The sequence below is a fragment of the Arvicanthis niloticus genome, chromosome 11 (assembly GCF_011762505.2).
Source record: "Arvicanthis niloticus isolate mArvNil1 chromosome 11, mArvNil1.pat.X, whole genome shotgun sequence".
Taxonomy (NCBI): domain Eukaryota; kingdom Metazoa; phylum Chordata; class Mammalia; order Rodentia; family Muridae; genus Arvicanthis; species Arvicanthis niloticus.
Genome location: NC_047668.1, coordinates 45,821,320 through 45,845,081, shown reverse-complemented (window position 1 = coordinate 45,845,081; position 23,762 = coordinate 45,821,320). Strand labels below are relative to the sequence as shown.

Genomic DNA, 23,762 nt, shown 5'->3' with positions numbered 1-23,762 from the left:
CTGGTGATCTTTTGCTATCCATAGAACCAGGCCTCACTGGAATCACTCAGGTTATTATGTTTGTCCCAGACTCTTCCCAAATTCCTGCGCATTGTTTCTCAGTCAACATAACCCCTTCTGTGGAAGAGGACAAGGGGCTTTACAAAAGACATGTGCTTTGCGCAGGAGTTTCAACGTATTCCTCCTTAAGCTTTGTTGCAATAATTTTCACGAGGCCACTTCCCCCAAAGTTGTACTATGTTTAAATATGTCAAAAATTAAACTGTTCAAAGTCAGACTCTAGAAGTTTGAGCCAACAGCATGTAAATAAGTAGTGTTGAAGTGGATTTCCTTTGCCTCATTCGGATCATTACTCTACTGGCCATAGCATTTGAAGGGCTCCCACAGCTGAGTTCCATCTGCTCAGTCTGGTGCGCACTTGTGACAGCAGTGCCAGAGAGGTGGAGAAGGGAGCTCCCTGGCACACACTGGTGAGCCAGTCTACTTGCATCAGTGAGTGAGCTCCAGGTTTAGTGAGAAACCCTGTCTTAAAAACTAAGGTGGCAAATAACAGAAGGACACTTGATGTTAACCTGTGCTTACCATACGCATGTGTTTATGTGCATGCTTATATACACAAAGACCTACCTAGGAAAGTCACTGCTCTGCAGGTAATGTTGGAGTCACAGGTAAACCCCAAGATCACAGGGGCCCAACAAAACAAATTTCCCTCAGTTACACCAAGACTTAGTCTTCTCGGACACCTTTCAAGGAGAGGAAGGATCATGAAAATTCGGTGGATTGTTTTAGCTTGAGGTGCATGATCTTCTCTCCTGTTTGATGGGCTTGCCTCAGTCCAGAAGTGTGACAAGCAGGGGGGCTTTCCCCAAACAGTCTTTTTCCTACTACCAATGGCTCACCATTCCCCAGCCACCCAATGGAGTTCAAAGTCAAGTCATTTTTCAGTGGGCCACCCAGTCTGAACTGGACCAGAAACTAAGTGGCCAAACATCTGCCTTGTTGCCCCATTCCCCACCTGAACACAGCCATTAAACACTGCTTGGCAGTTTGACAATATGGCCTGTGGGGTTGGAGGCTCCCTATCTGAAGTGGGTTGTAGTCCTAAATTAATCTGGACCTGCTTTCTGGGAACCGCCTTTTTCCTTGACCCTGTGACCCCAATCCCTCCTTCCACTTCAGTGAGAGCCTTCCTATCTCATTAAGCAGTTCCCTGTGAAGTGCTGTGGGAGGCCTGAGTCCTTGAACTCATGCCCAGCTGCCTTAGTCTGTTGGAGAAGGTCAAAGCCTCAAGTGTTAATTTCAGAAGTTTACAAGCATCTGAGCCAGGACTGTGGCACATACTGCCACCTCAGAAACTTAGCTGAATTCGTGTAGACTTGATATCTGTTAGCAGCATGTGCACACAACTGCACCCTTGGAACCTTTTGTCTGCTTACTTGTCTTGAGACATTTTCTCCTGTATTATAGGTCTTTGATGAATTACCTCCATCCATTGTCTCTCAGTTTAAAAAGGGCTGCCTTAAAGCTATCAGGTTTTTGTGGAGGTCCACATCATTAATTGGATCTCTGCCCTGAGTCATTTTATCCAATGGAGAGAATTTACAGGAGTCACACCCTTGCTTTATCTTCCCCTGAAGCATTTTAATCTTCCAAGGGTTTTGCTTGGCATTTGCTAGCTATGCATTTCTCAATCTTGCCTTCTATGACTGGTGTGTAAATAGCAATTGTTTAACCATATAAAGCCCTGCATTTCTGTGCTATTTCTCTACCCTATTTGGTTCCTATATACAATCTAGATAATAGTTTAATAAACTAATCTCTTACATTGTTTGACTATAATATTTCATAACATCCAGCACATACTACAAACACTGATATTACAGCCTCTAGATCTTCATGTTGATTAGTATATGACATGCTGTATCAATAAATGGCATATGCTATACTAAATGAATATATGGCATATGATATATTATATTGATATATTATATGCAATATCTATATAGATGTTACGGGAGGTATTAGAAAAGAGATGTCCAGCTGGCTCCCGTCTTAGCTGCCATGTTCCCTAATGATATCACCGTAGAGACCAGTTGCTGTGTTTCTAGCTCCGGTTCACTCGTCCCTGGAGCCGCTAGTTCCTTCACAGCCATAACCACCCAGTTGTCAGCGGACCCTCCTTCCAGTAACTCAGTAAATCAAAACTCTTGATACTTAAAGTTAACCAATGGATATATATATCTCTCAATACACAAGATGCCAACACAATTTAGATGGTTATCCCAATTACCTAACCTTTAGATTTCATATCTACCTATTTACTTGATGCCACGTGGGTCCACATCCACAGCCATTTTGCCTTCCTTGCTTTCTCCTGTGTCTCTCTGCATCTCTCCTCGTGCCACCCTTTGCTCTGCCTCCCTTTTTTCTGTTCAATCATAGGCCTCCTGCTGCAAATAGATTGGGCAGGGAGATTTCTGCCATATGTAGATATACGTTATACAATATACTATTTGAATAAATGCTATGTGATATGGATAAATAGTATATAATGTATTGTATGGAAATTTTGTATGATATACTATATGGATAAATGACATATGCTATACTATGTGGATGTATTATATATGATATAACATGGATATATGGTTATAATATACTATATGGATAAATGATATATGCTATACTATGTGGATGTATTATATATGATATAACATGGATATATGGTTATAATATACTATATATAGATAAATGGTATATGATATGCTATATGGATAAATGGTATATAATATACTATATGATATATACTGTCTTAGTTAGAGTTTTACTGCTGTGAATAGACAGCATGACCAAGGCAACTCTCTTAAGGATAACATTTAATTGGGGTTGGCTTACAGATTCAGAGGTTCAGTCCATTATTATTAAGGCAGGAACATGGTGGAATCCAAAAGGGTATGTATAGCTGGAGCTGAGAGTTCTACTTCTTCATCTGAAAGCTGCTAGCAAAATACTGGCTTCCAGGCAGCTAGGATGAGGTCATGTCTTAAAGCCCATGACCACAATGACACACCTACTCCAATAAGGCCACACCTTCTAATAGTGCCACTCCCTGGACCGTGCATATAGAAACCATGACATATACAATATAGATATATGGTATAAGACATACTATATTGATATAATGTATAAGATAGGCTATATGGATAAATAGTATAAAATATATGGGTAAATGGTATAGGATATACTATATGGATAAATGGTATATGATATATATATATATACACACACATATATATATGGTATATGATATACTGTATGGATATAGTGTGTGATACACACACATGCACACACACATATATGGCATAGGACATGCTATATGTGTATATGGTATATGTTCTGCACCCCAAGTGAGAACCACCAACAGCATAAGTATTTTATTAAAGCTTAACGTAGATAAGTTTTACAGTGTCTGATTTAATAACCAAAAACACCTATGGTATTCTCTTAGCACTTGTTGTTTGTCAGAAATGGCTGAAGTTCATAGTGGCTTAACTGTGCAAAAGTTTTATGGTCTCTCATTGTCCAAATGGAATAAGAGATCTGTACCACAAATCACTTAGGATCTGTGCTGCTGGGAGCCCTACCATTTTGTATCAGAACCACTTGAATGAGCTCCACAAGCTCCTCAACTGCTGTGGCTGGGATGGAAAAGGATGCATAATGGTGATCTGTGGTGGATTTCCTTGCCTTCCTTCAAAATGGCACATGTCACTTCTAGTCAGATCTCATTGGCTAGAATGTGGCTGATCCCTCCTGCAAGGAGGCTGACAAGTACAGTGTGGTAAAAAGGGGTGCTGGTGTCTGCCTAGCATGCCACCTGTCACATTAGGGGGACAAGTTATCACCATGGTAACACTCTCTAGGAGAGGCAATGGTGTCTGAGAACAGTAAGCTGTCAGTGAAGATTGGCAGTCCTTAGAGTCTGGTGTATTTTAAAGGTAGATCCAGAGTAATGTGTTTGATGTCATGGCACTTGAACTTGTGCTCTTCCATACATCCTGGTCACGCATGTCTTCTTTATAAGCCTGGTTCATGCTTTGATCTCATTTTTCTGAAGCACCTAGAAATTAGATGATCCATATCTCTTTATTCAGTAATAGAAAAATCCAGCCATTTATCTTTAAAAAGTTTTTGCAGTTATTGTGTATACTGGAGGTTAGAGGACAGTGTACAGAGTTCAGTTTGTCCTGTCCACCATGTGATTTCTAGGTATTGAGTGCTGGCTTAGCACAAGAGCCCTCTTTCACTTGAGCCATCTCACCTGTCTTAAATACTTGTCTTAATTCATGAAATCTGCATTATTTTAGTAGCACTTACTGAACAGAGAATAGTTAAAAAAAAAAAAAAAGAAAAGATATATAGATGGTATGTTAATGGAACTCAAAAGTAATTTTAAAAAAGAAGATACCGTGTGACCACCAGGTATATATAAAAAGGAGTTGCTATTTCTTACTCTTATACTTTTCATTTTTCCTCTTCATTCCTGTACCCTTGATCATAGTAAAGTTTTGTTTTTGTTTTAAATAATGTCTAAATTTGATTTAGTGATGAGCTTGCGTTTTCTCCACGCTCTGGAGTTTTCCATGGTGAGCTTGTTCATCTCCAGTAAAATGGTAAAAAGTGTGAGTTGAGTCAAAGGCTGGGTCGGTAAAAGCCTTGGCCATACTTTTCTTTTCTTACAGTCACAGCTGGCTCAGAAAATTAATTTATTTATTCACACTAAGTACAGGGTTATTTAGGTTTTTTTTAATAGTAACTTTGAAGAATCTGTTAAAATGGGGAAAAGAAAATGTCTTTTGTGATAATGGTGTGGTGTGAAAATCAGTTTCAACTGTTAAATACAGTCCTGGTGTTCAGCACGTGTTGGATGAGAGTCCATAGTAGAGAGAGCGGCCAGTCTGGGCGGGGCTGGGAAGCCAAGTCAGTGTACACTTAAGAAGGTGGGCCATGCACATGGATGTTGGGCAGAGGACTTTCCAGACTGAAGATGGGAGCTCAAGAACCAGCTAGATCTGGATTGATTCCATGTGTTTGCTGTTGAGCCCGAATAGAGATTTCTCTTGCCATAAAAGGGCAAGTAGACATGCCACTGAAGCAAAGGTGACACCCGAGAGTTACAGACTGTCTGTGTGGCTGAAGTCTAGACTGTAAGTCAGCTTGTAGCTAGCTTGGGTTTTATGCTATGCAATTTGATGATATTTTATTTTAAAGGGTTATTATTTTATTTTATTTTAAAGGGGCACATTATAAAAGAATCCCGCGAGTAATTCACTAGGAATATGAAAGGCCAGTGTGTAGGGGGAATAGCCTTTATTAGTTGGTAAAATGAAAAATTAGGCTCATTAATTGAATTCTTGCTGTAGGTACCACACTATACTGATTGTTTACTTAAGTTCTAAATATTAACTTATGTGATAGATGCCAGTTTTCATATTTTCTGATAAAGAAACTAAAGCTGGAAACTCTTGGTCAGGTTATCAGACAACTGAATTTACCTTTCTTCCTGTTTCCTGTGACTGCACTCTAGCATTGGTCACTATCAAGGTAAGCCTTTGATAGCAATGATCCAGCTGCCCAGGGACCTGCTGTTTCTCCTACCACTTTGTTTTCTATATATAACTTCCTCCCTTTTTTCTATTCTCTAAATAATTGACTCTCTCAAAACTCCTCTACACTACACAATAGGCATATTAGAATATTAGGCAAGCTGGCATAATTATCCAAAATTCAAATTGTCAAATAATTGTACAAAATTCAAATTTTGCCCCGAAATAGAAATTTTTGGGTAAAAAAAGTATAAATGGATTGCAGGAAAAGATTTCCAACGCTGTTATTCAGCCTTGATGTTGTCAGAGCACTCGTCCAGCGTGCGCTCCGGGATCCTCTGTCAGACCGGGGATACGGAAGATGGCCAGGAGGAGATTGTATGGTTTGTGTTAGGGTAAACTCTCTGGGTACTATGTGGTGTGGATTCCAGGGTTTTGTTTTGCGTTTTTCTCTTGAGACAGAGTCATACTATGGAGGCCAGGTAGGCCAAGTTTTCAGCCTTCCTACTTCAGCCTCTTGAATGTACTGCCTTAAGACTCTCAGACTTTGCCTGTACAGGATGGAGGAGGGGAAGGTATGTTGAGCAAGCATAGGTATCGCTGTAGCATCCTATATTTCTGAGCCACAGAGAAGGAGTACACTACTAACTGAGAGGAAGAGCCGAAGCCACAATTAGTCCTGTCTGGTTAGAGCAGTGATTCTCACCCTTCCTAATGCTGTGACCCTTTATCACAGTACAGTATCATCATGCTGTGATGAGCCCAACCATAAAACTGTTTTAGTTGTTACTTTCTAATGGCAATTTTGCTAGTCTTATGAATCATAATGTAAATATTTTAGGAAATAGAGGTTTGCCAAGGTGTCTCTACCCACAGGCCGAGAACCACTGAGTTAGAGGCTTCTGATTATTTCGTGCCATTTGCTTAGTAGCAACACCCAGGAAGAAATGAGGCCACAGAATATACTACAAAGCTGCACTGTAAAGCAAAACTTTAGTGCAGTTCAGTAAAAACAGTACCTCACCAAGATAACTTTAATCGTGTTTATATAGAATTAAAATGTCTGCTGTCAGCATTCACACTAACTTTCTGAGGTAACCTGGAGTTAGGTTTAGGGAACACTTACTTTCTAGTGTATTCATTGATGCTTTGCAGTCTAGCTTCCATCTCTCTGAAACTTACAAATGACTAATTCTAAGAAATAATTAAAAGGGAAATTTAAGATGTTGTTAAAGGCCATTTATTTTATTTAAAGCAATACTAAGTTCTTTTGAGAATATAGCAAAACATAGCAAAAAATGGGCTGAGTAGTCAACAGGAGACAATCTGTTGTCTCGCGCTAGCACAGACAGCACTTCATGTGTCTTGATTTTTTACTTAATAGTAAATAAATGTTCAGAACTGGCAATTCTGACTGTAAATGGGTCCCTGGCTTTACACTTGGCCAACACTCAGTGGGAAGTCCAGTTTCACTCTGGAAGCATTACCTTCTTTGACTGCTGTCATTACTCAAAGTCTGTCTTAAGAGCTGAGTAGACTACTTGCTATTACACTGTTTTCTTCAAAGGAGGAACAACAACAACAACAAAACTTTAAAGTGCCAATCACTGATTGGCATCTGTTAAGATTTCACTTTTATTCTACTTACTAATACCTTATTAATATGTCAAACATAGCACCTCTTTGTTTTCCTGACTTTGTTTAATGTCTTTTTAAAGCTGTCAGTAGAAGCACGTGAAGAGATGACCAGAAAGGCCATTAAGACAGTCAAGCATTTCATAGAGAAACCAAGGAAAAGAAATTCAGAAGAAGACCCCCAAGACGGCCCTGGTTCTCAGACCACCTATGCAGATGCCTTGGCTCATCTGGAGACATCACTTGCCCACCTGGAAACCCTCAGCCACAGCTTCATCCTCAGTCTGAAGAACAGTGAGCAGGTATGAAGTAGACATCCGGGAAGGACTGGCTCAGATATTATTGCCATATTGATTCCCTTTCCCTCAAAGTCACATTGTAATTGTGTTCACTCTTGGCTGTTGTGAGAGATACTTGAAATAATTTTTTTTATGGAACAAATGTATATTTATGCTGTAGTTTTAACAGTTTCAGTCTGTGGGCAGTTTGCCTCTTTGCTGAACAGCCTGTGATAGCATGATGGAATAAAACCTCTCACACCATCAGTAAGAAATGAGGCAGGAACAGAGAAGGCTGTAATCCCATGATCCCCTTCAATGTCCTGCTGACGTCTCACTGGATCCTATCTCTTAAAGCTCCCACTACCTGCAACCTTAAGTTCAGACAATTTGTGGGACATGAAGGTCTCAACTAGATCAGTGGTGTCAATGGGGCAGCAGATGTCAAAAGTGGTCCTTCTATCCTCTTACCACTAGATCATCTGTTGGTTTCATTTCTCTTTCTAAATGAATTTGAGCCAAAGTTGGTATCTGAAAAGAGGGAAAGGTAGGTGTGGGGGAGTGGCAGGGGGCATTGTAGCAGGAATTGAGGGAGCACTGGGTTGGTGCTCAAGTGAGGAGGGATCTCTAAAGTTGAAACATGCTGAACATGGTGGTCTCACCCATAGGAGCTACTGGGTGTTTTACTTTCTGAGTGAATCACAATAGAGACCCCAACCCAATTTTTTTCTCTGAAATTTTTTAAGAAATTTAGAAATGCTAATTTTCCATGCACACTTCAGAGACATTTTAAAAATATGCCTACATTTCAACCTGTTTTACTGGTGCATCCTCCCAATATACCTTATTACTGATGGGAATTTTCTGGCTGGTCAAATTGTTCTTATTGGATTTTTAACTAAGCGTCTTATGTACCCCACAAAACCACCATGAGGCTTAGGAGTCCTTGCCCATGGTGAGGTCTAATGACCTATGTATTAAGACTCTACTAAAAACCCAGAAATCATTTGAGGTCCTCAGAAACTTTGTTCTGTTTAATTTTTTAAAAATACTCCTGAACATCTTATTTATTTATTTATTTATTTATTTATTTATTTATTTATTTATTTGGTGTGTGTATTTTGCTTTCATGTGTGTGTGAGAGCCATGTGTGTGCAGTGCCCGTGGAACCCAGTAAAGGGTGTTGAGTCCTCTGGAACTGGAGTCATAGTTGGTTGTGATCTGCCAGGTGGATGCCAGGAGGCACCAGATCCCCCAGTTTTGCATCCACCAGATTGCAGCCAGTTGCTCTTAATCATTGACATCTCATCAACCTCTGCTCTTTTTAATTTAGCTTATAAGATATTAGGTTTTATTATGGCATTTTTATTTATTTTTTTAATTGTTCACTCATTTAGAATTATTTATTTATTTTATGTATATGAGTATGCTGTAGCTGTCTTCAGATGCATCAGAAGAGGGCATAAGATCCCATTCTGGATGGTGGTGAGCCACCATGTGGTTGATGGGAATTAAATTCAGGTTCTCTAGAAGAGCAGTCAGTGTTCTTAACTGTGGAACTATCTCTCTAGCCCTATTATGGCATTTTTAAATGAAGTATGTTTTTGTAGATTTTCTTCCCCCAGCAGAACTGCTTTACAGAATCCCCACTTCATGCACCGGTTTCCTTTCTTTCTGGTTTCTTTTCTGCTTGTATGTGTACTTTTGTGTGGGTATGTATAGTGTGTGTATACGTGTGTGTGTGTGTGTGTGTGTGTGTGTGTGTGGTATGTGCATACTTGTGTGTGTGTGTGTGCTGTGTGCATGTGTATGTGTGTGGTATGTGTGTATTTGTGTGTGTAGTGTGTGTTTGGGGGGGGGGTGTTCTGAGACAGAGTACCACTGTATGGCCCAGGTTGTCCTAGAACCTGTGATCATCCTACTCAATGTCCTGACAGTTGAGATGACAGGCTTCCTCCACCATGACCAACCTCTTTTTATTTTAACAGTTATGGGACTTTAGAGTATTTTTTTTTCCATAGTTGGGAGGGTGACAGATCACTAAGTAAATGTTTTTTGTATGAATTTTTGTAATACTCTACCTGCCCTTTAATACCATTGCAAATGGGTCCTAGGAAACTGCTAACCTAAAACTGCTTTTCATTTTCCTTACTAAATCAACTCACTCAGGTTGATCAGAACTGGGTGTTGGTTTGCCTGTCAGTGTAAACATCTCATTGAAAAGGTAGTGGGGCCAGTGAGCTGGCTCACCAGGAAAAGATGTTTGCTGCCAGAACCAGTGAGGTGAATTTGATCCCTTCCCTGAGACTCACATGGTAGAAGGAGAGAACCAACTCCTCCAGCTTGGCATACGTATACATGTAGAAAAATATTCAACAAAAATTTTCTAAAAATTGATGATGAGCTGAATTCAAAAGTTGGCCTGTTTTACTTTATATTTCAGTGTCTGTCCGGCCATCTAATGGCCATCACTAAATAATGGTATGAACAGCAGAGAAGCTACTGTGGGAACAAACTGGCTTTGCCAATGTTCATTCTTCCTCAACATTTATTATACCATAATTTATAGTTATAAGATCTGGGGTAAAATTTGAATCTTCAAGTAAAAGTGATTTACATGCTTTAGTATAAAAATTTATACATCCTAGTTGGCTTTTCAGTTGTACATACTATGTTAAAATCATAAAACCGGCTATTTTCTCTTGGTAGCAAATGTCCTTCAGTGGCTAGTATGGTGTGTGTGAATTCAAGGGGGCTATTAACAAAAATGCCTGCTCATTTCACCTTAGCATTTAAAGTGCCATCTTGTTCACTGTAGTGCCATTCAGTCTTACCCTGTGGTTCCTAAATCGAACAAGAGTTGCTTTCTTAAGACACTTTGACAGGTGTAGTTGCACATGCCTTTTAATCCCAGCACTTGGGAGTTTGAGTCAGGCAGATCTCTGAATCCAAGGCCAGTCTGGTGTACATAAGGACTTCCAGGACAGCCAGAGCTACATAGTAATATTGTGTAAAAACATCTTCCAAGCCCCCAAAAAGAAAAAGATATTTTTGTAACAAAAGATGAAATAACATTCAGCCTGTAAATTTGCCCCATTAATTTCATGCTTAGATTTTAACCCTCCAAACCTAAAGTTTAGTGTGAATTAAGTAGACGGCTTTCACCTCTTCCACGTGTTCAGATTTCATGTGGAAGGTTTAAAAAACTGAAGCATTATATTTGGGGTTACCAGGGAAATGACACAACAACTAGAAAGCAGTGTTGTTGTCCAGTGGCTGCCTGTTGTTATGTGCTGCCTTGTGTTTTATGCTGGGAACCACAGCTACTACAGACTACAGACACATATACAGAGAAGTAATATAGCATGGGTGGAGAGTGACTTAGGCATGTTATTAGGGTCTTGGTACCTCAGTTTATTTTTTGATGAGATGGAATTAATTAAAAGTACTTATAGGATTGTTGTTGCAAATATTTAATTAAATACCACATACATAATACCTGGGATTGCATAATTATTGTTCAAAACATTATAATGATGGTAATGCTTTAGAAACAGTTCAAGTCACACTCCTGTTCTGACCTGGCACTGCCAACAGCCTGATTTTTATGTCATCCCTGGTAATGTTCACAGTGCTCTCTGTTTACAAGACCCTCTTGTTGTCATTATCATTTTACAGAGGCTGAAGTTTCCAATCACAACAGCCAACTATAGTAATAAATGGTAAAACAAATATTCACAGTCTATCTAGGTGGATTTTGAGTCTAAGGTCTTGGTAGCCAATTCATATCCCTTGGTGTGCTGTTCACAATAGAAATATATTTAGTTTGTAGACCCTCTAAATGTGTTCTGTGTATAGAGATACATTTAATTTCCTACTAAAATTTTGGTACTAATTATTTTTCTCTTTAGGAAATACTACAGAAATACAGTTATCTCTATGACCTGTCCCGATCAGACAGAAGGAAACTTCATGACCAAGCTGTAGCCATGTGTTTAGATGGTCAGCCTCTAAGGATGATTCAGCAGCTGCTACAAGTGGCCATTGGTCCTGTCAACATCTCACCCAAGGATGTAGTGCATACTGCAATCACTCAAATAATTTCTGCATTGAGGTAAGCTATAAAGTACCCATTACAGAAGACCTAAGGGTAATGCTTTTCCAACAGTCATACCAGCCCAGAGTCATTATGAAGCTAAATTATTCCCAGGCATATAGAAATATGTCATATTTTCAAATACTTTACAAACCTGAGAGATGACTTTTAGAATGTTCAAACTCTTAAGACTTAAGATGTCTTGAGAATGGAGAACATGAGTACGTGTTCTCATTAGTATTATGTTTATATCATGCTATAAACCCAGTTCCTGGTTGGACTCGTTCACTTCTACACATTACCAAGAAGCAGGAGAAAGGGCAAGCGCCATGTGCAGCAGGTACGCAAGAGCCAGACTGCCCTGTGCCTTCAGTGGGACTGCTGGGCTTCCTTCTGCCTCTTCTCGTTTTCTTTCTCAGAAGCAGTGAGGAACGGCCCAAGCAGTTCTTTTGATGGACTCCAGTCGTGACTGGAAGTTAGTGATCAACTGTCCTGAGATGTTCACCTTGGGACATGAGTAGTGTAAGCTTGACAGTCTTGCTTCCTGTCCCACATGGGCACATGAGAGCACCTCGAGCAAGCCGGTGGGAAGGAGGAAGGCGAAGCTAGGGAATAATGAGGCATCCTGCACTTTCTGGGAATAATGTAATTAGGCTAAGAGACTCAGTTGTATTTAATTTATTCTCCTTTTAAGCATTCTTTGTAATTCTGTTTTGCTCTTGAGGAACTTTTTGATTAAATGCATGTCAGTTTCTGAAGCTCAACTGAAATCAAATGAACCTTTATCAGTGTGATTACCCTGGCCTCGTACAGTGTTCACAGTAATGCTCTGGGGTACCTAGCAATTTTATGCAGAGACAGACACAATGTGGCAGCACTTCATTTTAGAAATAAAAATTCCACATTAATAAAGCTTTGTTCTATTAGTCTGTTATGATTTCTCTGCTATTGCTTATGAGAACCCCTCATTTTCAAGTGATAACAGATATTTATTTGCCGTATTTTGTACCTTTTGTTTATAATTACCATTTCTTATCCAGATAAAGCTCACAAAATAAACATTAGAAATACTAGTGCCTCTGTGGCATTTCTGATACTGGAGACTTGGTTCTGATTAAGTCTGAAAGATCAGAATGATTCTAAAGACAGTGTACTGAAGACATTTGACCAATGTCAGTGTAAATCTTGCAGCTATAGGAAGCTCAGGAACATGGAGAGGTGAACTGTTTTGCTCTCAGGGCCAAGGACACTGTTGGACATGGCTTTTGTATGTGTCCTATAAGTTCAGCTTAGTAGGCATAGGAAGAAAATGACAAAGGCCTAAAAGTAACTCAATCTAGCAGGCGGTTTAAATCTAAAAATATTCTGAAAACGTGTAAAATGTCTTTTTTCTGTTATACCTTGGAAATTTGCTAGAGTTTCAGACAGTGAGTAGATAGTTTGTAAAGAGCATCAAGCTACAATTATTACATATTTAATGTTTAAAATATTTTACTTTTCAGTTGCTTTTGAATGACCAAGTAGGTTGTTCTCCTGGTAGAAATGCACACATGAATTAGCCCATGAGCTCTAAGAGAAGCAAAGCTTCTGGTCCTTAGCACTTCAGTCTCAGCAAACAGAGTTGGGAGCGAGCACCTTACCAGGCCAGAATCCAATGGCTTCACACATCAAAAGAAAGTGTATTTCTGAGGCTCGACTGACCTCTTCTGACTCAATTATTCTCTTTCTTATCACAGTGGCAGCAGTGCTGATCTTTGTGGGTCACATGACCCCCTCCAGGTCCTGGAAGGTGTTGTTGGGGCAGTCCGCACCAGTGTGGACAATGGGTAAGACCAGGACATCTAGTCCACTTACACTGAATGGCTTTCCTTGTGTTTTAGTTGCTTTACTATTGCTATGAAGAGACACCATGACCAAGGCAGCATATAAAAGAAAGCATTTAATTGCTTACAGTTTTAGAGGGTGAATCCAGGACCGTTACGATAAGGACCATGGTACCAGGCAGGCAAACAGGCATGGTGCTAGAGCAGTAGTTAAGAGTTTACATTTAATCTGCAAGTCAGAAGAAAAGAGTGAGCTAGACTAGGCTTGGTACTGTGTTTTGAAACCTCAAACCCACCCCCAGTGACATATTTTGACCAACAAAGCCATACCTCTGAATCTTTCCCCAAACAGTTTCACCAACTGAGGCCCAACAATTCAATTATATGAGCCTATGGAGGCCATTTAAACTGCAGTGTTCTACTCCCTTGCACCCATAGGGGTTTGGCCATATCATAGTGCAAAATGCATTCAGTCCAACTTAAAAAGTACCCATTATCATTCACAGTTTCCACACTATTTAAAAGTCTAAAGTCTCTTGTGAGACTCAAGGCATAAGGTTTTGAAACCTCAAAGCCTACCCCTGCGACACACCTCCTCAACAAGGCCACACCTTCTAATGCTTCCCAAACAGTTCTACCATGTGGGAAGGAAGCATTCAAATATGAACCTATGAGGAGAGGCTCTCATTCAAACCACCACAGCCACTGAACAGGTATGCAAGTCACTGGAGTTTAGAGCAGTCTTTGTCCCAGCTGACATCCATATCAGTCCTGTCTGGCTTCTCCTCAGCTAGCCAGTTTCCATTGAAAATAATAGGGAGGAGAGGTTTAGGAAACTCCCCACTTGGTATTGAGGAAGAAAAAGCCTTTTTTACCAATTATTAATCAAGTAAGCATATATAGTATATAGTTTTAGTAGAGATGCATACGCATTTGTGTATTCTTCTCTATTGACCCATTGTAACACTTTCCACTTCTTTGTAAATTTAATTGTTAGGGTTGTTATTCTGTCTGTGTGTGCTGTCACTGCCTTCAGGATATAAAAGGTCACCACTTGTCCGGGACCATAGAACCAGGCTTTGCTTGACTGTGACTCCAGACTTAGCATGCAGATGGTATATGTCTTCATGAGATATATTATATCTTATAAATAACAGTGTGGATCTTCATGATCTCCATTTTGCCCCAGGGTTGAGAGCATATAAGATAAGCTGCTGATGAATATGAGAAATTGTTGCAAGCAGGACCCTCTGTTTCCTCTGCTTCTGGCTTTGTATAATTGCTAAAGCCCCTTTGCTTGTAGATCCTCAAATAAGAAAATAATTGTAACAGTGCCAAATTCCAATCCTTATTCTAGAGATAGTTGTTTATTCTGTGTGATAACTGTGTGTCCTGCTCTAGTAAGTCATAGGGATAAGAAGTCTAGTAAATCATATGGATAAGAAGTAACTTTAAGCCTGGGAATTTCTGTTTTGCAGAGGAGACAAGCTTGCACATAGCCCTAGTAACTGCTATAGAATGGGAAGTACCATGCTGGAAGCCCGAGTGGAGGACAACGGAGGGCAGAGTGAGAAATGCAGTGGATTACAGGGCCTAGCCTCTGGACTGACTCTGTTAGGGCAGAGGATGTTGGTGTTCTAGCTGACACGCTGTGCCCGGACACTGCAGGTGCATCATGTGGTGGAGGTGCTGCCCACGGTACACTGAGGGGCCTTCTAGGTGTTCCACACAGCAGCTGCCATCCCTGTCCCAGTCCCCAGGGAATGGGTTAGCCCCCAGATTCTCTCAAGTGGACTCGGCTCTGGATCCTGGCCTGTCAACGTTCTCTCTGCTACTGTATAGGCCACTTTCAGTAACTCCTGGAGTCCTGTGCACCTGGGGGCCATCTCACAGTTAGAAGACAATTTTTTCCCTATGAATTTCTAGCCAGATTCACCAAAGAATTTACCCTGGGTCTTTGGAATGCAGGTTATTTATATTTCAAGCTTCAAAAAAGACTTTAGGGAGTGCAGAAGCAGAACAAGATATTCCTTTTCATTCCAGAGACAGAATAACAAAGGATTCTTGGGAAAAGCTTCAATGGATTTTTCTCTTCTTGAAAAAAAAAAGCAAGAGAAGAATAAAAATCATATTGAAACTTTTATTCCCAGCATGTATTCTTCAGTTGGTGTAGCTATTTCCTTGGTTTTCCATTCCCCAGCTACCTGGCAGAGTCTCACTGAGAAGTCACAGATTCTGTTCTCAATAGCTGCAGGCAGAGTTCCTGGAGGGTTATCAGGTACCTGTCCCTCTAAAGCTTTGCTCTCGGGTCACTAAGTTCTCTATCTGACCCATTTGCTCCCTGTCTAGGTGTTGTGCCAGGCCCTCTCTGCCCTTTCTCTTCCTCCTGTCATTTAAGCTTCCATGAGTCCCAACAGCATAAGTCTGATGTCCACTATCCTGAGTGTCCATAGTGAATAACTCAGCTCATGTACACCAGCCATCACACACAGGCAGGGATACACACTTGCATGCATATTTATATTGTATGCTCCTTTATAAACATGTATTCTGTCTCAATATTTCTGCCAGGGAAACTTCAGAGATGATTAAGAATTTAGGTATGTATGAAATAGCTACCAAGTGTTTGGTTGTATGGCTGTTATTTTTCCAGTGTTGTTTTGTTTTGTTTTGTTTTTTTGTTTTTCAAGACAGGGTTTCTCTGTGTAGTCCTGGCTGTCCTGGAACTCACTCTGTAGACCAGGCTGGCCTCAAACTCAGAAATCCGCCTGCCTCTGCCTCCCAAGTGCTGGGATTAAAGGCGTGCGCCACCACTGCCGGCTTTCCGGTGTTTTGCTTTGTTTTATTTTCTTGAGATACGGTTACAGGTATCCCAGGATGGCCTCAACCTTACTACACCCCCTAGGATGACCTTGAACTTCTTTCTGTTTCTCATGCCTATACTTCCCAAGCGCTAGGATTACCTGTCTGTTCTACTGTAGAACTAAGAACATATAGCTATTCAGTATATAGCCCATGCTGTAGCAGCATGAACCCTTGCTAATGCTAGAACAAGTGTCATTTGCTTTGTAACAGCAGTATGCCTTGCCTGAGCACCTATTTCTTCTGGGCTAATTTCAAATCCAATGAACATATAGCACTCAAAGAATATTAATGGAGACTTTAACCACCTAACCAGATACGATTATCTACCCTGGCCTGACAAAATTTTTCATGGTTTGATTATGCAGCCTTATCATGGAGGGAAACACTGGTGAGAGCAGCTTATAGGTGAGACAGCATGAGTGTGAACCCGCATGCTTACATTTGGCCAAAGCAGGAAGCAGAGATCAGGTAGGAAGCAGAACCAGGAAGCAGAACCAGGTTATAAATGCCTGCCCTGAATCACATTGAGTCACTCCATTGAGGCTCCACCTCCAAATGTTCTCTAACCTCCCAAAAAGGTATTCTCAATTCAGGAATATTGGAGAAAAGATGGAGTTGATGAGTAGTTGTCACAAATTAAGGTCTAAGGTTAAATCATATATACCCTATACCCTAACTATTACCTTCCTAAGAGTTTTTAAAAATATCCCTTAATTGTGATGTTTGTTAATTTATACTTCTTGTACTACTACAATAACACTAGGGCAGTATGCACTCATACATGTTCTAAGTGTCTCTTATTCCTTGCCAGTTATTATGATAAATATAAGGCACTCTCCTAGAAAATGCCCATTCAGCGTGGTGCAGGATGTACACTATGTATGGCCCCATCCATCATTGAGACACAGGAGTCTTTGGAGTGTGAGCAGTTAAGTCCCTCCCTGTCATCTCCTCGCTCACATGAACTTGCTCCTTTCCCCTTCCTTTGCTCACATCAGACAGGTAGATCTTGCAAATTTCCATCTTATTGCAAAGCCAGGCAATAATAGAAATATATGAATGAGCTCGCTAGCCTGGCTTCAGGGGCGGAAGAACAGAATTGGCACCAAATTTTAGGATTGATTTACATTTCAAGATGTACTTGAAGAGGTGTCACACACAACGCAGAGTTGTATTGGTGTCATCCAATCTTTAAAACTTGTAAGATATTATTAATTAAAATGTAAATCATTTCTTTCTTTCCCTTTCCATTCTCCAACCACTCTCATGGTACCCGTGGTCCCTCTCAAATTAATGGCTTCTTTTTATTTTATTGTTACTATTACATATCTAAACACATAAATATATAAATACAGCGTGATGACTCTTTATATTGTTTGTGTGTTTGATTAAAGAGCCAACCACTTAATATTGTATGACCAGTTAAGGGCCTCATCCCTGAGGAAGACTAACTCTCCCAATCTCAGCAGTCATTGGTTGCCTATAATTCTTTGTCTAGGGGTGAAGCCCCATGAACCACCTCACCTCTCCATTGGCATGCCTCTTGTTGTCATTGCCCAGGTCCTGTTTAGGCACATTGTTGATACAGCCATATTGTTGCAGTATCCTGGGTGTAGCTTCCCTGTCATCTCTAGGAGACATAGTCTCACAGAAGACTTTGTATTTCTCTTGTTCTTAGAATCTTCACTTTTACCCTCTGGTATTCCTTGAGCCTTAGGTATAGTGGTCATGTTGTAGCTGTATCTGATAGGGTTGGATACATCAGTTCTGTGTATTTTGAGCAGCTCTGGTTTTCTGTAATGGTCTCTATCTGCTGCAAAGGGAAGCTTCTTTGATGCGTGGTGAGAACTATACTTCTGTGGATGTAAAGATAAGTACCTAGTATGTATTACACTGTGTAGTAAAGGACTACTAACTAATATACATATATGTATGATATATATATATATATATATGTATATTATATATACATATATATATATGCTATATTATATATACATATATATATATTGATTACTGTTACACACACATACCCTTTCTGAACTACCTAACCTCTTCAACTTGCCCACCTTTATACAAATCATTTACCCCAGAATCATGTCTTTTGTGATTTTCTGAGTTAAACCAGGGCTACCTTTGTGATCATGGATTTGGAACTAGCCACTAGAGCCTGGGAGTCTCATCAGTGGGGACATAAAAGAAAATGCCTTCCCCTCTCCCAGAATCCATCAGTAGTCAGTAGTTCAGCAGGCAAGAATAGGGCCCTCTGAGTCCCTCCCTGATCCATGATTTACTGTTGGCAGCCCCAACAGTAAATGGTAAGCAGCCATAGCCACTGTGAGACATAAGTTGGTTCAGTCATTCCCAGAAGGTGGCATTTGAGCCCTTCTCCTTGTCTTCAGCTCTTCCTTTCTTTCCTACCTCACCTTTGTTGGTACATTGTGATCCTTAAAGGGAATTGTGTCAATATCCTGTTTAGGGCAGAGCACTAAATTGTCATTCTAACTCAGCACCTTGAATAGCCATGCATTTATGAATTTGTCATTTTTTATTGCATAGATAAACTTCTCTGGTCAAGGCTAAGAACTGCATCTGTCCATGGGTATATGACAAATATACATGTATTTAGAAGGTACCTTGGGCCAGGCAGTGGTGGCACACGCCTTTAATCCCAGCACTTGGGAGGCAGAGGCAGGCAGATTTCTGAGTTTGAGGCCAGCCTGGTCTACAGAGTGAGTTCCAGGACAGCCAAGGCTATACAGAGAAACCCTGTCTCGAAAAACCAAAAAAATAAAAATAAAAATAAATAGAAGGTACCTTGGTACCAGGACAAGCTAAACTACATAGTTAAAGTTCTCCCAGAGACTCAGATCTTGTCAGCCATGGATTGCTAATAAGGTTCATATTACTGTAAACCTAAAACTTCTAGAGAAAACAGTAAGGGGTACTCTTTACAACACAGCTACACAGGTGAGGGCTTTTTAAACAGGACTCTGCCCTCTGAGGAAACTAGGCCAGCAACTGACAGACAGGACCTCATGAAACTGAAAAGCTTGTCCAGCATGTGAAACTGCTGACTGAGTCAAGATGCACAGGATAGAGTCGGAGAAAAGCTTAGTAGGTCCTACCTCTCACTGGGGATTGACATCTAGGCTCCACAAAGATCTCTAAAACAAAACAAGAAAACAGCCCAAACAAAAAATGAGCTACAGAGAATTCTCCAAAGTAATTTGAATGGCTGACACTTAAGAATGTAAATTAGAACTTCTTTGAGATTCTATCTTATCCTCATCAAGAAATCTATTGACAGTAAGTGCTAGCAAGGAAGTAAGGAAAGGAACACTTTTTAGTCACGATCAATGGGGGTGTTGACTGCTGCAGCCTCTTTGGAACTTTGCAGATCTCCCCAAAAAAGCTAAAAGTAGAACCTATCAGGAAGTCTGGCTGGGCCACTCTTGAGTATATGCTCTATGGACTTTATGATATATATACTCATCCATGGCTCCTGCCACTGTAGGCACAGTAGCTAGGAAATAGAAAAGGCCTATATGTCTAGTGACAGATGAATGGATAATGAAAATACTGTACATATGTGCAGTGGAATTTTATTCAGCTGTAAAGTGAAATTATAATATTTTCAGATAAGTGGATGAAACTAAAACAATATGGTGAGTGAGGCTGCATAGGCACAGAAAGACAGATACTGCATGTATTGGATACATACTTACGAGTTTTGATGAGGGAAGCCCCAGAAGATCTCAAACAGTATAAGCTATTATCATGGTTCTTGTTCATGAGACAGAACTAGTTAATGAGACCTTTCCTAAGTTAGCATATACTTTAATTATAAGTCAGATAAATCGAGCTGGAACCAAACTGGAACCTTCCTCGGTACTGCCTAATTTTCATGGTGCTGAAAGGTACTGTGCAAGTTACTGGGGAAGAAAAGGTGTCTCTGGTTTTACTCATCTGTGAAACTAGCAAGCTGTTACCTTGCCAGGCAAGCTGTGCCCTTTGGTCTAATAATGGCATGACTGTTACGGGGTAATGAACTGCTCTCTAGATACGAGTGCCATCCAGCTTTTAAAAACGATGCAGAAAGTGACTGTTCTATGGTGTGTGTGTGTGTGTGTGTGTGTGTGTGTGTGAATTTTATTTGAAACATTGGAATAAAAGCTGATCTTATATTTGGGTTGCCCACTGGCCTTCAGTAGAAAGGACTGGGGAAAGCATCTTTAGTTTTCTTCAGGAGTTCAAATTCTATGACATTTATATTTATGAGAAATATGAAAGGTCTTATATTTTGCATATTTGAATGCAGTTTTCTTTTCCACATCCTCAAATAAAAATAACTCTTTTGATTATTATATCTTTTTAAAATATTTTGATACCTCTTTCGATATACTTTAACTATTTAAATTTAGATATGGCTAATTTTGTATGTATATGTTATGCTGGATGATTTTATGTCAACTTGACACAATCTAAAGTCATCTGAGAGGAGCAAACCTCAATAAAAAATGTCTCTATAACACTGGACTGTAGGCAGGCTTGTTGGGCACTTTCTTAATTAGTTATTGATGTATGTGGGCCCAGTCCATTGTGGATGGTGTCATTACTGGACTGATGGACCTGGTCTATAAGAAAGCAGGCCGAGCAAGCCACAGAGAGCAAGCCAGTAATCAGCACCCCTCTATGGCCTCTGCATCAGCTCTGACCTCCAGGTTCTTGCTCTATTCGAGTTTCTGCCTTGATTTCCTTCAGTGATGGATGATGATGTGAAAATATAAGCCAAGTAAATCCTTTCTTTCCAGGGTTTCTTTGGGCGTGGTGTTTTATCACAGCAAAGGTGACCCTAACTAAGACATGTAGCATAAAGAATCTGAAAACTATTTTACCAAAAAGTATTTTTTTTATATTCTAAAAATCTTGTCTTGATTCAATTATCTTTTGGTTGCTGTCCCTTTCCATGTTTTTGCTTGCATGGGTGTCTTCCCATGCGTTAGGACCAATAGAGAAGAGTGGGTGCACTCACTCCACCCTGGAGTCTCACATCCTCACATAATTACTCAGCACGCTGGTACTGCTGCTGCTGCTGCTGCCGCTGCTGCTGCCGCCGCTGCTCTGTCATGTTAGGAGAAGTAGATGTATATCCCCTGATGACTCCTTATCTGCTGGGCCACAGCTGAGGATGTGAGTGTCCCTATGTCCCTATTAGCTTGATTGTTTTTAAATAAAGTACCAGATTGACTCTTTCCAGTGTAAAACCTTCTTCCTCCATCCTAACTATAGGGGCAGTGGGTAGAAGCAATTGCCTGTGTTTATAGTGAAACTATAGAGAATTTCCTTTTAGCTATGTAATAACTTTTACTAATCATTTTTATAATGAGGTAAAAGTGTTTTGAGATGATTTGCTCTTTATTATTTTTCTCATTAAACCTCCTTTCTTTTGTCAAATACTATAAAAATAGAATCACTTCTTTCCTTCTTCTGGACCATATTACTGACATCATGCTTTGTATCCCCACCCATTTTGACCCCACCTATTTATTTCACAATGTTTCAACCTACAAAAAAATAGGAAGAAATAAGAAACTCACCTGTTTTATCACTATTTGGCCGTGTGTCTATGTGTGTATATGTGTGTACGTGTGTATGTATGTGTGTGTATGTGTGTGTGTGTGTGTGTGTACATCTGTACTGTTCTATAAAAATGACAGTGGATTTTAAAAACCGTTTTGAGGCTGTCTGGCTCATACCTCGACATTGCTTGCTGAGTTCTTTTCTTTTTGCAAGTTTGTTCTGAATTCAGTATTCAGAAGGAGGTACAGTAAAGCTTGCCCAGGATATGGTGCCTTTGGAAGAGTGTTTGCATTTTAGGAAGGAGTTCTCATAATTTGATTATGTATTTAAAACGTCAACTAAAAATTAGAACATGTCTCTCCAAAATGTCAGATTTTATTAACTGTATTATATACTCAAGGAATAAGAGTCCAACTCAATTATTTGGAAAGCGTTATGATGATCTTTCTGTATCTCATCAGTAACTGAAGTTGCTGCCAAGTTGTTCTGTAACATGCTCCAGAGTGACTCAGTGCCATCATATAGAAATTGACAAGGCAAGGAACAGATAGCCCAAGGTAGTAAGGTAGACTAGACTTGACTGCCTACTGTGTGATCCTGGATGACTGCTTCCTTGTCTCCACTTTAGAATGACAGCATACATGACCAGGGTTGTTGTGATAGTAATCATTCATAGAAACCTGCATAAGTTATCATCAGATTCTTATTGCTGGCCAGAGTGTGATGGAACTCTGGCTTCCATTTGGGCTTCCTGACTCCAGCTGTCTGATACCTGGGCTCATGTTGCTCACATTGACACTTAGGTGGGAGGGATAAAATACCAGCTTCTGAGAACATGGTTTGGATTTGTTGACAGAAATGGCCTTCAAATGACTGTCTTCCTGATGTTTTTTGAAAACGATCTTTCATTTATTTATTGACACTCTTATACATTTATATGATATATCTTGATCATATCTATAACTTCCCTTCCCCCCAGCCCCAGCAAGTTCTCCTCCCATCTTTATGCACTCTTGATTGTGTGAGTCACCCCAGCCCCCATCTCAGTGCACTGGGTCTAGTTAGAGCCATCTGTTGGTGCATTGAGCGATCTTGCTATTGGCCTGATCTTTTTGCTTGTCTTGTGCAGGAAACTGCACCTGCAGTGAGTTGAGCTGTGCAACAAGCACAGCATGTCCACAGGACAGCCCACAGCACTCCTCCTCATGCTCTGGCTCTTCCATTCTTCCCGTTCCTTTTCCTGATGTTCCCTGAACCTTGGAGGGGTTGAGATCAATGTTTCTTTTCTTCCAGATTTATACTTAGACCACTGCAAGCCTCTACCATATGCCCAGCCTACACATCTTCTCTAATCTTTAAAGTGGCATGAAGACTCACTGCTTCAAAATCCACCATCTTTCCTATTCTGTGCCCTCCGAAAGCTTTAATGACGATGGTTCTTGTTATTTGACGTATTTAGGCATGCTAGGTGTGTTACACACATTGCATTTACTACATTTTTCTACTTAAGTCTAAACAACCCTGTGAGGAAGGCATTGCTTTCCCTGTCTATCGATAATTAAGGAAACGGAGGCTCAGAATTCTGTGAAGAATGTTGGGCCTGGGACCTTAGTATGGACCTGAACCTTCAGAGCCTGCACTTTCAGTGGGCTCAGCCGTACTGCCTCTGCAGCCCATGTTCACCATCTTGTTCAGAGGGCTCAGCCGTACTGCCTCTGCAGCCTGTGTTCACCGTCTTGGTTCCAGAAGTGAGAAAACTGTATACTTCTTCCTTGATTCTCTTGTCCACTTCAAGACAAGATCCTCTGTTCACTTCACACTGGGCCTTTAATCTCTCACTGGGTTTCTATGCCCTTTGAAATCTTTGCCTTTTCCC

At 40.3% G+C, this 23,762-nt stretch overlaps 1 protein-coding gene across 2 annotated transcripts in view; it reads left to right on the top strand.

Moving 5' to 3' along the window:
• Positions 1-23,762, top strand: part of Nbas (NBAS subunit of NRZ tethering complex) — a 284,871-nt gene that overhangs the window by 220,594 nt on the left and 40,515 nt on the right. For both annotated transcript variants that reach the window (XM_034514140.2, XM_076942115.1), the window contains exons 45-47: positions 7,325-7,543; positions 11,431-11,633; positions 13,352-13,441. In XM_034514140.2, the coding sequence (XP_034370031.1) occupies positions 7,325-7,543; positions 11,431-11,633; positions 13,352-13,441 (512 nt within the window). The remainder of the gene's footprint in view (positions 1-7,324; positions 7,544-11,430; positions 11,634-13,351; positions 13,442-23,762) is intronic.